Source organism: Eptatretus burgeri, chromosome 15, assembly GCF_056783735.1.
Source record: "Eptatretus burgeri isolate ZD-2024b chromosome 15, Ebu_testis_v1, whole genome shotgun sequence".
Lineage (NCBI taxonomy): Eukaryota > Metazoa > Chordata > Myxini > Myxiniformes > Myxinidae > Eptatretus > Eptatretus burgeri.
The window spans coordinates 15,599,420-15,612,319 of record NC_140975.1 but is presented as its reverse complement, the minus strand read 5'-3'; the positions used below and the strand labels follow the sequence as shown (position 1 = coordinate 15,612,319).

Sequence of the window (12,900 nt, the reverse complement as noted above, 5' to 3'; positions counted from 1 at the left end):
CACTACGTCCTGCCATGCGCTTTTACCGATAGAACACAAAAATGTATAATATTGAATAATATAACACTAACTGAAGGACGGCCACGTATTCATTGGAACATTTCATGGGATTATCCAATTATCCGTTTCCAATTGCAAAACCCAATAGAAACGTCAGAGCTGAAACGATGTATATTCATATTCACTGTGTTGCTTCTTTCCATTGAAAAACAAACCATCATTACACAGTGCTTGTGCTTTTGTCTCCACAAATGCACATCCATGTCTCCACGACTCCACCGCATAAGCTACATAATGAATGTAACGGGAGTTCGTGATGTAAATGTGACGATGTTCCAAAACAGGTTAAAGTCTGAATTTTGATGAACCTCATGGGCACTTTCTTGACAATGTATTTCATTTTTTAGGTCTGGTGAAATTGTGGTTATGACCTTGTGGATCAATAAGACATCAACAGACAATCAATCTGACTCAAGGCGGGTTGAAAATGGAATTTTTATTTTCAACTCCTCCGTATTACCCCCTTTATCTGTTTCTGTAAAATAAAATTATATTTGGTGAACAGGGCTGCAGCACTATTAATTGATTTGGAAAAGGAACACAGTATTAAATTTTAAAAATTAGTGTATCCGGATTCGGATCTTCACCAAGATTGAATCAGTTCATCCTTGTCACACACCCATTGTGTCCACAACTTTTTGAGATAACGTGTTCCCAGACAAACAGACAAACAGACAGACAAACCTTCGGTGGTAGAGGTAATTACAAATCATCATTAACATTCCCTGGTACATTTTCTGTGTGATGTGCAATGCAATCTTTAAAATCCTTCGATATCGAATATATAAAGCTCATTCTGACCACTGACTGACGGACTCACTGACTGACTGATATTAAAGATCAGTACCTTTAGGGTGACGTAGAAAGCTGACATTTTGCGTGCTAATGCACATTGAAGCCCATACACTGCGAAAAATCACAGAATAATCAGAAAGCATCCTTAAATGAAAACATAAATAAATGAAAAAAATGCAGGTCAAGGTGAGCGATCTGAGACAATGGGGAAGCACGGTAATTTTGTATGCCGACGGACATCGAAGCCATTACACAGAACTGTCGGAAAGCATCTGTAAATGAAAATATAAATAAACGAGAAAAAAAATAGATGAAAATAAATAAATGAAAAAAACAAATGCAGGTGAGCGACCCGAGACAATGGGGAAGCACAGTTTGTTATTGCTTACAATGTGTAAGCACACCATGCTAGTGCAATAATAAGGCACTCATAGTGGTTTCACTTATCGTATCATTTATTATTTGTGGACCAGAAGTTCAACTCATCCTGCAGGTTTCATTCGGTCTTCAGATAAGTGATTCAGATATATCGAATCTGTGAAGACGGTGTCAAGTTGTGTAAATCAACAGGAAAGGTGATGACATGCTCATGCCCAAGACAATGAGCTGTGGGAATTGAAACAAACAAATCAATTCTAAATTAAACAGCTGAGGTACACGAAAACAAATAAGAAACGTAGGCTGGACAGTGAGGTGGGCGATGGAGCAGACAGGTTATCTTCTGGAGAGGCTGCAGAGTTTGTTTGTTTCCCTCCAGGTGATCAAGAAGGGAGAAGTGAGTTGTTGTTGGATCTGTACACCTTGCAAGGATAACGAATATATTCTGGACGATTTCACCTGCAAGCCCTGTGAACTGGGCTCTTGGCCAAATCCTAAACTCACAGGTATACTTTGCCCAGTTGCACTTCCAATGTGTGTGTGTGTGTGTATTACGGATTGTTCGTAGGAATTGGGAGCCACGTGCAAATGCTCCTCACTTGTGCTGCAATCTCTGGATTTAAATTTCATTTTATGGTTGTGAGAGAGATTATATAATTGGCTCAGAGAAAGAAGTTCTTTTGGTAGTGGTGGGTATGCTACTTAGAAGCAATCTATGTATTATGTCCCATCTGGAGGAATAACAACAAGGAACTTGGGCACAGTCGAACGCCATTCGTCCCATCATGCCGACACTACACCAACCCCAGCTGCCTAAAAGTCTTGCCAGTATCCATGTACCCCCCTATCTCCAATGCTTCTCGGTACTGATCTAATTAAACTTTGAAGCTATCTCCTCTTTCTGCTGCCACTACCTTTCTAGGGAGACCATTCTATGCATTAACTATTCTCTGCCTCAAATGCCATTGCTTTATTACTGTCCTATCACCTCTTCTTCACTCTCAGGCTATGACCCCTGATTCAATCACTGTCTGCTCTGATGAAAAAAACTCTTCTTCATTTATTTTATCGATATCTTTCATTATCTTAAACAACTCTATCATATTTCCTCATAACCATCTCCTTTCTAGTGTATAAAGCTCTGTCTCCTTCAGCCAGCTCCTCATCGCTGAGTCTAGCTAGGCCTGGAATCAATCTCGTAGCCCTGTACTGAACCCTCCCTATGGCAGCTATGTCTTTCTTCAGATACGGTGACAACGACTGAACACAAAATTCTCGAAGTGGCCTCACTAAATTCCTATACAGCGTTAACAACCACCCCTTTTGATTTATAATTTATCCCCTTATGGATACATGCTGAAAAGTAGGAGAGATAGATGGAGGAAATTCAAATGGATAAAATGTGAAGGGTGGAGGATATAGTCCGGGAGCCAACCGATCAAAATTAAAAAAAAATTGCCCGGTCTGCTATAAAATTTTTGTGTTGATTTTCATAAAGAGACACCCTTTGAGTATATGAAAACCAATGTTGGCAATGGTGAAACTCTTGCGCAACAACACAGTCAACACTTATGCGAGCCCCCTCTGATAACAAAATGTTGGCAAAAGCGAAGATGTAGGATGGGGGTAGGGGTAATTCATATTGTCCTAAAATCATAACCACTAAACCTATATACACAAATGACCCCTCATATTAAAGAGGAGTTCATTTCCTATATCACAATTGGTGTAGATTTAACCTACCTACAATTGACAAGGTTATATGTCAAACAACAAAAGATTTATGCAACTCAGAAATGCTTGACTATCAATGGGGTCAGGAACAAGAACATACTTTTACATGCCATGGTTTTAAGGAAGATAAAATTAGAAATGGATTAACACAATATTGTGACATGAAACATCCTCTTCAGAGGAAGAGTCACTCTCTGAAACAACTCCACCACATGAACCTCTCTGACGAAGGCATATGCATGTCACTCAGCAAGGCACAGCAGCCTTTTTGCATGAACATCGTTTCAGACATTTGGATAATTTGCACATGCAAGACACCGTTTTGTCTATGTTTGGCTTGGCTGGCTTAGACATGAGAATTGGGACCAGTTTTCCATTGATAAGGGTTCTGCCAAATGTTGTGGCTGGGGGAGTGCTCGGTCACTGAGATGTGCACGTCTATACAGAAGCAATTGATACAATGCTCTTAAAACAAGGAAGTAAAACGCATCTTCTGTTGCTGGCAGTGACCTAAGGTCTAATTTTGAAGAGACAATCATATGCTGCCTGAGGGTATCCAAACAGCTGAACCCTTTTTGGCCATACAGAGCAGTCCAGTATACTCTGGCCTCATCAATGACACATTCTGTTGCTGCCATTTCACTATCTCTTCCAAAATCAACAAGGTGGGGAAGGTTTCCTATCAGTCCCAGAGAAACCTGTGCCGCTCTTCTTTTCACAGGAACACAGGCATCATCCCAACTGACTGGAAGAGGGGTGACGCTGCTCTCAGTGCCGGGCAAGGTCTTTGCTCGGATAATTCTTGATAGGGTTCGCCACCATCTGCTTGAGCACCAGCGTCCAGAGCAGTCAGGCTTTACACCAAAGAGGTCAACGATTGACCGTATCCTTGCCCTTCGTGTCCTCACCGAACGCAGACGAGAGTTTCGGCAGGGGCTGCTTGCAGCCTATGTTGATCTCTGTAAAGCGTTCGATTCAGTGAATCGGGATGTCCTCTGGAGGATTCTTGGTCTTCGTGGGGTGCCACCAAAACTGATCGATCTGATGTCTGAACTCTACTCTGGTACTGAGAGTGCTGTGAAGTGTGGTGGTACCATCTCTGACTTATTTCCAGTTGTTACTGGAGTTCGTCAGGGATGTGTACTTGCCCCCACACTTTTCAGCACTTGTATGGACTGGATTTTAGGGAGGATGTCGGAGAGATCAAGTTGCGGTGCATCGTTTGGCAATGTCAAGATCTCGGACCTTGATTTTGCAGATGATGCAGTCATCTTTGCGGAGACTTTAGACATCCTCTTGGGGGCCCTCGAGGTGCTGAATGAGGAGTCGGAGCCGTTGGGATTATGGATTTCTTGGGTCAAAACTAAGATCCAGGCTTTCGGTGACATCTTGGATGCTGCTGTCCTGTCTGTGTCTGTTTGTGGTGAGGATGTTGAGGTCGTGGATAGATTCACTTACCTTGGCAGTGATATTCATGTCTCCGCAGGTTGTGAGCCGGAGGTCAATAGACGTCTGGGTCGGGCCTGGGGAGTCATGGATTCACTGGATCATGGGGTGTGGCGCTGCCGGTACCTGTGCGGGAGGACGAAAGTCCGAGTCTTCAGGTCCTTGGTACTTCCAGTCTTGCTCTATGGGTGCGAGACTTGGACTTTGACCAAGGATCTGAGACAGAGACTTAATTCCTTTGGTACCAGGTCTCTTCGAAGAATCCTTGGCTATCGCTGGTCGGATTTTGTGTCCAACGAGCGGTTGCTGAGAGAGACTCGGATGAGATTTGTTACCTGCATAGTCCGTGAGCGTCAGTTGCGGCTGTATGGACATGTGGCTCGTTTTCCTGACGCTGATTCTGCTCACCAGATTCTCTCAGCGAGGGAGTCTCATGAGTGGAGGAGGCCAGTGGGCCGACCACGTGCCTCATGGTTGCAGCAGGTTGACCATCATCTCAAGGAGATGGGGATGGGCCTGGCATCTGCCTGGGGGATGGCCAGATGGAGGCCCCTGGAGTACCGGCGGAAAGTGGACGCAGCGACGCGCTGTTCTGGCACATGCTCCCATACCTGACCTGACCTCTTCTTTTCCCCTTCTGAATGGGTAGCTCACTGTGTCACATCCACACAACACATATGTGCACAGAAGTGTAGCTGCGACATCAAGAGGATTTTCTGGTACTTCTTGCTCAACACTTCTACCAGCTCATGAATAGGTAGGTATTGATTCTGCCGTTGTATCCAGAGTTCTTGCAATGTGTTCAAGCAGCAGAAGTGATATATACACAGCATAATTATGTCTGTATCTGTTGCATGCACAACAGCTCGATGGTGATCAAGATATTCCACACAATATGCAAGATGAGCAATAATCCTTGTGTCTGCCTCTTCATGTTCTTCACAAGGTAAGTCCAGAACTGAACTTGATGCTGATGTGATGGAAAGAGTGTGACCTTTGTTTTCCATCATACCACCAAGAATGATGGTCACTCCATCCGGAATAGCTTCAGGACTCTCACAAAGGGAAGTGCCAATGAAGTTCTGAAGATTTCCTTTATTTCTTGGATTCTTCATGAGTAAATTCCAGTCCGGAATTTCTAGACTCTTGGATGGTGAGAATTGTCTTGCCTGGTCTGTCTGGTTTCTCCTCTGCTGCTCATCACCCTTCAAAGTATGGCTATCATCAAAATCATACTGATCACCAATGATGTTGACACAGTTGCACATTTCAGGTTTCAACTGCAGGAGCTTGCGAAGATACAGCTGGGGAAGTTCACCAAATGTTTTCACACCCATTTTTTGGTATTTATTTACAAATGCCATTGTGTCTACCAGATAAACTGTGTATAGGTCACTCTGTGGTAATGATGGCAGCTGTAAAACAACATCCTGCTCAGCTTCAGCAATTAGCACTGCCACGAAATCAGACTTGTTGCCTTTGCGCATTACAAACCCCTGTGCTAAGCGTGGATCAACCTCAAACAGGGATGATGGGTAGTCTGTCCACTCATGGGAAAATGCAATCTGTCTTGTGACTGGGTCGGCATCTCGATAGAAACACAGCACACGTGTAGCTGCAGTCTCATCTTGATAGATCCTGATTAAACTCTGTTTCCTTGATGGGTTTGATTTCTTCTGTGAGGAGAAAGTTACCAGCTTCAGTGGTTCAATCTTAATAGAGACCACCTCTTCTGCTTTCATAATGGCTTCCATGCCCTTAGCTTGAGCATGGACCAAGTCTTTTGAAGCATCCTTCTCACCAGTTGCTCTATTGAGCAGATCCACTTGGTTGTTACACTGGAATGGGTTTATCATCTGCTGGCATATCACTTTCTTGATCTCCTCAACATGCATATGTTCTTCTGTTGCCTGCTTATGTGTTTCTCCATGATGAGTAGATTCCTGTTGGCCTAGATTAGCCATAGACTTTATGTTCTCTGATACAGCTGTGAGAAATGGTGCTGTCTTCACATATTTATCTCGAGCAGCTGGTGCCTGAGATATGCCTTTGAACAGAGATGTCTTCCCTTCATTGTTGTATGTCTGCTCCAGGGCCATGTCACTCCAAACACCATTGAATTTTCCTTTGGAAGAGTGAACTGTGAAGTACCCAACCTGGATCCAGCAAACCTTAACCGAACTGTGTTCAATAGAGTAAGAGGATTTTGGGGGTAGGGGTAACTTTGGTTGACAAAAATGTTAATTTTCTCTTTAAAAATTGATAGAACTCACTCAAATTTGCTGTTTTAATTAGCCATGGATACCATGTTCATATCACATTAAGAGAAATTAGTATTCTAATGCAGCATCTGCCTATGATAAGAAAAGTTCTAAAGGCCATTTTCAAAAAACATTATTTTTAAGGCATTTTTCACAAAATTATGTACTTTTACGAGGTTTACTTCCACAAAGGCAATTTTTTTTTGTCATTTTACAATGCACTGATTGAATTCTTACATTTAGTTCACATTTATTTTTCATGAATGTGATTTTTTAATTTTTTTAGAAATTTTATTGACAATTGCTGTTTTATCAAATTTTTCAAATCTTCCTCAAACAAAAACGTCCGCCAAAATTTTTCGCAAGAGCTTATGAATTGCCAACATTGGTTTTCATGAACTGCAAACATATATCTAAACATCCTGGGGGTGTAAAATTTTATAGCAGAGGCTGTAAGGTCCAACCCTAAAACAGCCTCGTACACAGGTTGGCTCCCGGACTAATAGGATAAACGAGAGGGGGAGCACTCGGGAGAGTGCAAAACTTCCGCCGCCAATACTGCTGGGTCACTCAAGTGAACCTTATATCTTATTCATAAAATATGATGTCAACAGTGCTGAGAGTTATTGTTCTTTTCTCCATTTTTTTTGGGGGGGGGGGTGTTGGAAATCACTTAAAACATGTAAAAATGCCAAATAAAAATCGAAGTTTTGTTGAAAAAAAAGTTGCAAATTTTTTTTTTCTCTAACAATTTTTTTTGGGGGGGGGTTGGAAATCACTTAAAACATGTATAAATGCAAAAAAAATTCTTTTTTTGGGGGGGGGGTAACAATCTTTTTTTGGGGGGGGAGAGTTCGAAATCACTTAAAACATGTAAAAGTAAAAAAAAAAAAAATTTTTTCCTCAAACAATTTTTTTTGGGGAGGGTTGGAAATCTCTTAAAATTTGTAGACATGCAAAATTTTTTTTTTCTCTAACAATTTGTTTTGGGGGGTAACAATTTTTTTTGGGGGGGGGGTTGGAAATCACTGAAAACATGTAGAAATGCCAAAAAAAAAATTTTTGGGGGGGTAAAAAAAATTTTTGGGGGGGTTGGAAATCACTTAAAACATGTAGAAATGCCAAAAAAAAAATTTTTGGGCCGGGGGGTAAAAAAAATTTTTGGGGGGGGTTGGAAATCACTTAAAACATGTAGAAATGCAAAAAAACATTTTTTTTTTCTCGAACAATTTTTGGGGGGGGGCGGGGGACCAAGTCCAAAATTTAATGGCATGATCCTTGGACCATACCTAACCCCCCCCCCACCAAGTTTCGTCGAAATCCGTCAAGGAGTTTTTCCGTAATACTGTTCACAAACAAACAAACAAACAGAAAGGGGTGAAAACAGTAACCTCCATCCATCTTCGAAGATGGCGGAGGTTAATAAAGGAGTGCTCAAGGAGGCTGGGAGGAAAGGGAAATGTATGAGCTGAGGAGGGAGACGATGGAATGCATTTCCCTTGTAGTCTTGGTCTAAGTTTTCATTCTGATTCTGATATATTGTACTCTGTAAGTCCCTGGGCACAACGGATCATTCGAAATTTTGTTGTGGTAGACCCACAAAATATTTGTCATGGCCAGATCTTGCAACATGCCTGAAATCTATTTTGAGTGGTCACAAGGGCTACGACACATTAAAGATGGTTTGACGATGGGGACGCGACAGAAAAAAAAGATATGTCGTGGTTATGTCGTGGGTGTGCCGCAAGTCAGTCGTGCGACAGTCGTGGGACCATCGTGAGTTGTCGGGCATTGTCGGGGGGCTGTTTTTCACGTGATCAGGTCGTGGTTCACTCGTGGGATGCGCGTGTGACAGCGACAGTCGCACAACAGTCGTGGGTCACTCGTGGGACGCTCACGCATCTGTCTCCCGACTATATAACGTAGGACAGACTCACGACAGCCACAAGACATAGATAGCACAAAAAAATCGTCGAGCAAAAAAGGTGCATGTCCAATTTTGCCTCACGACGGCAAGTCGATGCCACGATGTTCAAAATTTCGTCGGACTGTCTTGCGGCGACCCCCGATTTGCCCAAATTTTCTGTCGTGGCACAAATGCACCGTGGGTTTGTTGTGACCAAGCCTTTACAGAGCATCGGTGCTGCCGCAACAGCTTCCTGAGAAAGGGTTATACTGGGTGGTGTGCCATTGCCTTCCCAGCAGTAGTTAGTACAGGAATTTGGAATTTGGCCATGCTGTCGGTGATAGCTCGAAGGACACCGTGGGATCATTAACGTCCACGGTCTACCAATTAATGTCGGCAGACTGGACACCCGGTTTAACATTCATCGGAGGGACGACACACACATTGATGAAATCGCCTGCTTGTGAAGCACTGGGATGTTTACAGCTGGGTCAGGATTCAAACCCAGGCGAGACAGCTGAAAGTCGAGTGTGCATGCCTCCAGAATCTTCTGCCTGCCGAAGCTTTTATTAACGTTCCCTACTTCCCAAATATATAATGTTCTGGCTTTCAGGAACAATGAAAGCAGTCTCATTTGGCCAACAATAAGGCTTTTCTCAATATACAGTATAAACTAGAACGGCACTCAGAAGAGCGTATACCTCCGCAAGGCTGAGCAGTTTACGTTTTGTATCCCACCAATAGGCTGGATCTGCATCCAGAACTAAACCAAAATCGAATCGTCTTGTTCTTGTCACACACCCAACCTGTTCACCAAGTTTCGGCCGAAACCTTCCACATTTTGAAATATCATTGTATGTATGTGTGTATATATATATATGTGTGTATATATATATATATATATATATATATATATATATATATATATATATATATATATATATATATATATATATATATATATATACACTTGTTGTTTCATATGCAACCAATGGCTGCTGGTTGCATCATTTTTGGAAGCATGGCTGCGCTGCTGATGCAGTGCCCTTGTTACCAGTAAGCTGGTACTCATTTTGCCAACCTTGGGAGGATGACAGGCTGAGTCAACCCACCTGATGTTATTTCAATGGCGATACAGGGGCTCAAACTCCAGACGTTAAGATCTCAGGCCAGCCACGTTAACCGTGAAGCCAACACCTGACGTTCTCTCGATGGTGAAGAATCACTTTAAAAATTAAAAAAAATTCTTATTTCGATCTCGATTTTCACCAAAGTCGAATCAATTCATCCTTGGTACACACCCGAGATGTCCACCATTTTTTTTTCCGAACCCATTCATAACTGTTTGAGATATCCTACTTATAGATAGACAGACAGACAGACAGACAGACAAACAGGGGTAAAACATCGCCGAGGTAAATATGCCAAAAAAAAAAAACTCAGTCTTATCTGCTGAGTGCGCACAGCCAATAGGAAGCTCCACCAGTGACCTGCACAAATATTGGTGATGCATTATTTTATGGATTGAGCATCAATGAAAGGTTGTACAGAGTGTACGTACTCGTGTATAACACGTACAGTTTGACATTGCTTTGACAATGAGAATGAATGGTTAAGAGTAGCCATTTATAACTAACAGCATACAGAAAGCAGGTCTGAAGTATCCTTTACACAGGTCAAGCTTGCATGCTGTATAAAGAAAGATAAATTTCCTTGGAATCGGCCTCCTCCCTTACTTTTAAAATAAATAACTACATAAATGTGTATTTGGAAGAGCCAGGTATATATCATGATGCTGTTCTCGCAGTGAGATGATGGAATCCTGAACCTTGTGACAGATTCGGATGGATTTATTTACTATGTACTTGCAACCACCTAACCACGATCTGCTGCCTGTAGTTGTGTGAGCATTGTCGCATTTGGCCTTTTTGGTCAAATTGAAGAAAACACAGATCCCATTCTTTGAACCCCCCCAACCCCTTTCCCCCGAAATAATTTCCATCGTGAAAATGACTATGCATAATGGATTTGACTCAAAAACCCAATTATAAAATTATAGCACAGCAAAGGACGAGATAGCCTGGTTTGTCATCATGTGGAACCAATGGCTCATCACGCTCATGGATCCCAGGTTCAAATCCCACATGCTGTCTACATTTGCCTATCGTCTATCAACGTTCCTGTATTTAATGTTAAAGTGCATTGATGTCTACTAATATCCTTGTCATGCATGTGATCGACGTTTGAGCTCCTCCGTGAGCCTTAGATCAATGTATAAATGATTGATTTCGAAATAGCATTCACTGTTGCAAAAATTGTCCCTTTTCAAGAAAACTTGTCACAAGCCACTTGATTGTTGTAAAGTAGAAAGAGATAAGAATGAAAATAAACGTTGCAGATTTTTTTTTTCCAGTCTACCTTCTCCTGATCCTCTCACACTTCTCTGCTCAGCCATTGCCCTTCCTTGTTAACATTCCCAAGTCTAAATTTAACGCTCACCTCCATCGATTCATTCATCCTCCTTTGCTCTCGCCTGTTGAAATGTCTTCCTGAATTAGTCTCCCTTTTCTCTTGCCTTTGGAACTGTCTTCCTGAGTCTGTCTCAAGCTCTCCCTCCAGCATTTAATGTCTGCTGCCTACCACCACCACCACCACGACCATTTTTTTTTAATATCTCCCCGCTCTACCGCTGGGTTTTACTATACCTAGAGACCCTGTTCCCACCTTTCACATGCATTTCCTCCTCTTGTGGTGTGATGCACCCGTATATTCTTGTCCTACCTCCCCGCCCACACCCTCCCTCCCACCTGCTCCATGTTTTACCTGTTAATCCTTTGTCCATATTATTTTGCTCTTCCATGAACCTTGATGCCTGTACTGTACTGTATATAAAAAAAAATTATTAATGCATAAATTATTGCAAATATAAAGCTTCACACAATCAATTCCACATCGTTGAAAGGCCCAATTTACGACGTTCTCGAAGAAAGACTACATACTAGTAGACAAAAATAGAGTGAAAGAAAATCAAAATTAGGATCACCAAGGTTACAGCTGAAAAAATTCCTCTTTCATGTCTTCAGAAGTGTGGTTTTGTATTTCCTCACTTTATCAGTCACAGTCATGGGATGGCAGGATGGCCTAGAGATACGCACACTCGACCCTAAGCCATCTAGCCTGGGTTTGAATACCGACCCAACTATACACTGTCATCCCGGTGTTTCACAGACAGGCTGAATCATCGATGTGTGTGCCGTCCCTCGGATGGATGTTAACCTGGGCATTCCACCTGCTGGTGTAAGATGGTGGACATTAAAGATCCCATGGTGTCCAGGAAGAGTCGGCGAGTTATGGCCGGCACGCCGAACAAATTCCAAAATTACTGCCCTTAGTATTTAGACAAATGTCAGGCCTGGCCAGCAGCCAGGTCGTGAAAAACTTGGACGAAAAACTTCCCCCAACCAACCCCATAATAATGTGGGAGTAATTGTGGTTGTAAAAGAAGAACTCAGGAGTGGTCATGTCTCTGGACGTCTGAAAGTTTGACATTATAATGTGTTGTTAAAATTACCAATTGTGGTTCCTGTGCTTTGAATTTTATCATATAGTTTAAAAATTCTGGATGTTATGAGTTCTGTTAACCTTTCTTGTGTGTGGTTGTGTGTGTGCAAAACAAAGACTGTGCAGAGCTGCCGATCCTCTACTTACAATGGAGTGACCCAGAGGTCATGGCAGCTGTGGCATTTGCATGTGCTGGTATCCTTGCCACAGCTTTTGTCACCTTGGTCTTCACTGCTTTTCGAGACACACCTGTGGTGAAGTCCTCTAGTCGAGAGCTCTGCTTCATCATATTGGCAGGTGCTGGGCTGGGCTATGCATGTACATTCCCTCTGGTCGCACAGCCAACACGCACAGCCTGCTACGCTCAGCGAATCGGTGTCGGCCTCGCCTCGGCTATGATGTACTCGGCGTTGGTCACCAAGACCAACCGCATTGCTCGTATCCTGGCGGGTAGCAAGAAGAAGATCTGCACCCGAAAGCCACGATTCATGAGTGCCTGTGCCCAGCTGGTCATTGCTGCGGCACTCATTGCCATCGAGGTTGGCATATTGGTGGCCTTGGTCATCATGGAACCACCAAAGGTCATCAACCACTATCCGAGCGTGCGTGAGGTCAACCTTATCTGTAACACATCCAACATCGCAATGGTAGCTCCTTTGGGCTTCAACGGGATTCTCATAATGAGCTGCACATACTATGCTTTCAAGGTATGTCGGGCATGACATGACCATTGTAGTGGGATTGTATACAGATAGACCT

At 42.7% G+C, this 12,900-nt stretch overlaps 1 protein-coding gene across 1 annotated transcript in view; it reads left to right on the top strand.

Moving 5' to 3' along the window:
- The window catches only part of LOC147011612 (metabotropic glutamate receptor 1-like), a 136,936-nt gene that overhangs the window by 115,997 nt on the left and 8,039 nt on the right, over positions 1 to 12,900 (top strand). Inside the window, exons 6-7 of the mRNA XM_085858483.1 lie at positions 1,613 to 1,739; positions 12,259 to 12,848. Of these exons, the coding sequence (XP_085714609.1) occupies positions 1,613 to 1,739; positions 12,259 to 12,848 (717 nt within the window). The remainder of the gene's footprint in view (positions 1 to 1,612; positions 1,740 to 12,258; positions 12,849 to 12,900) is intronic.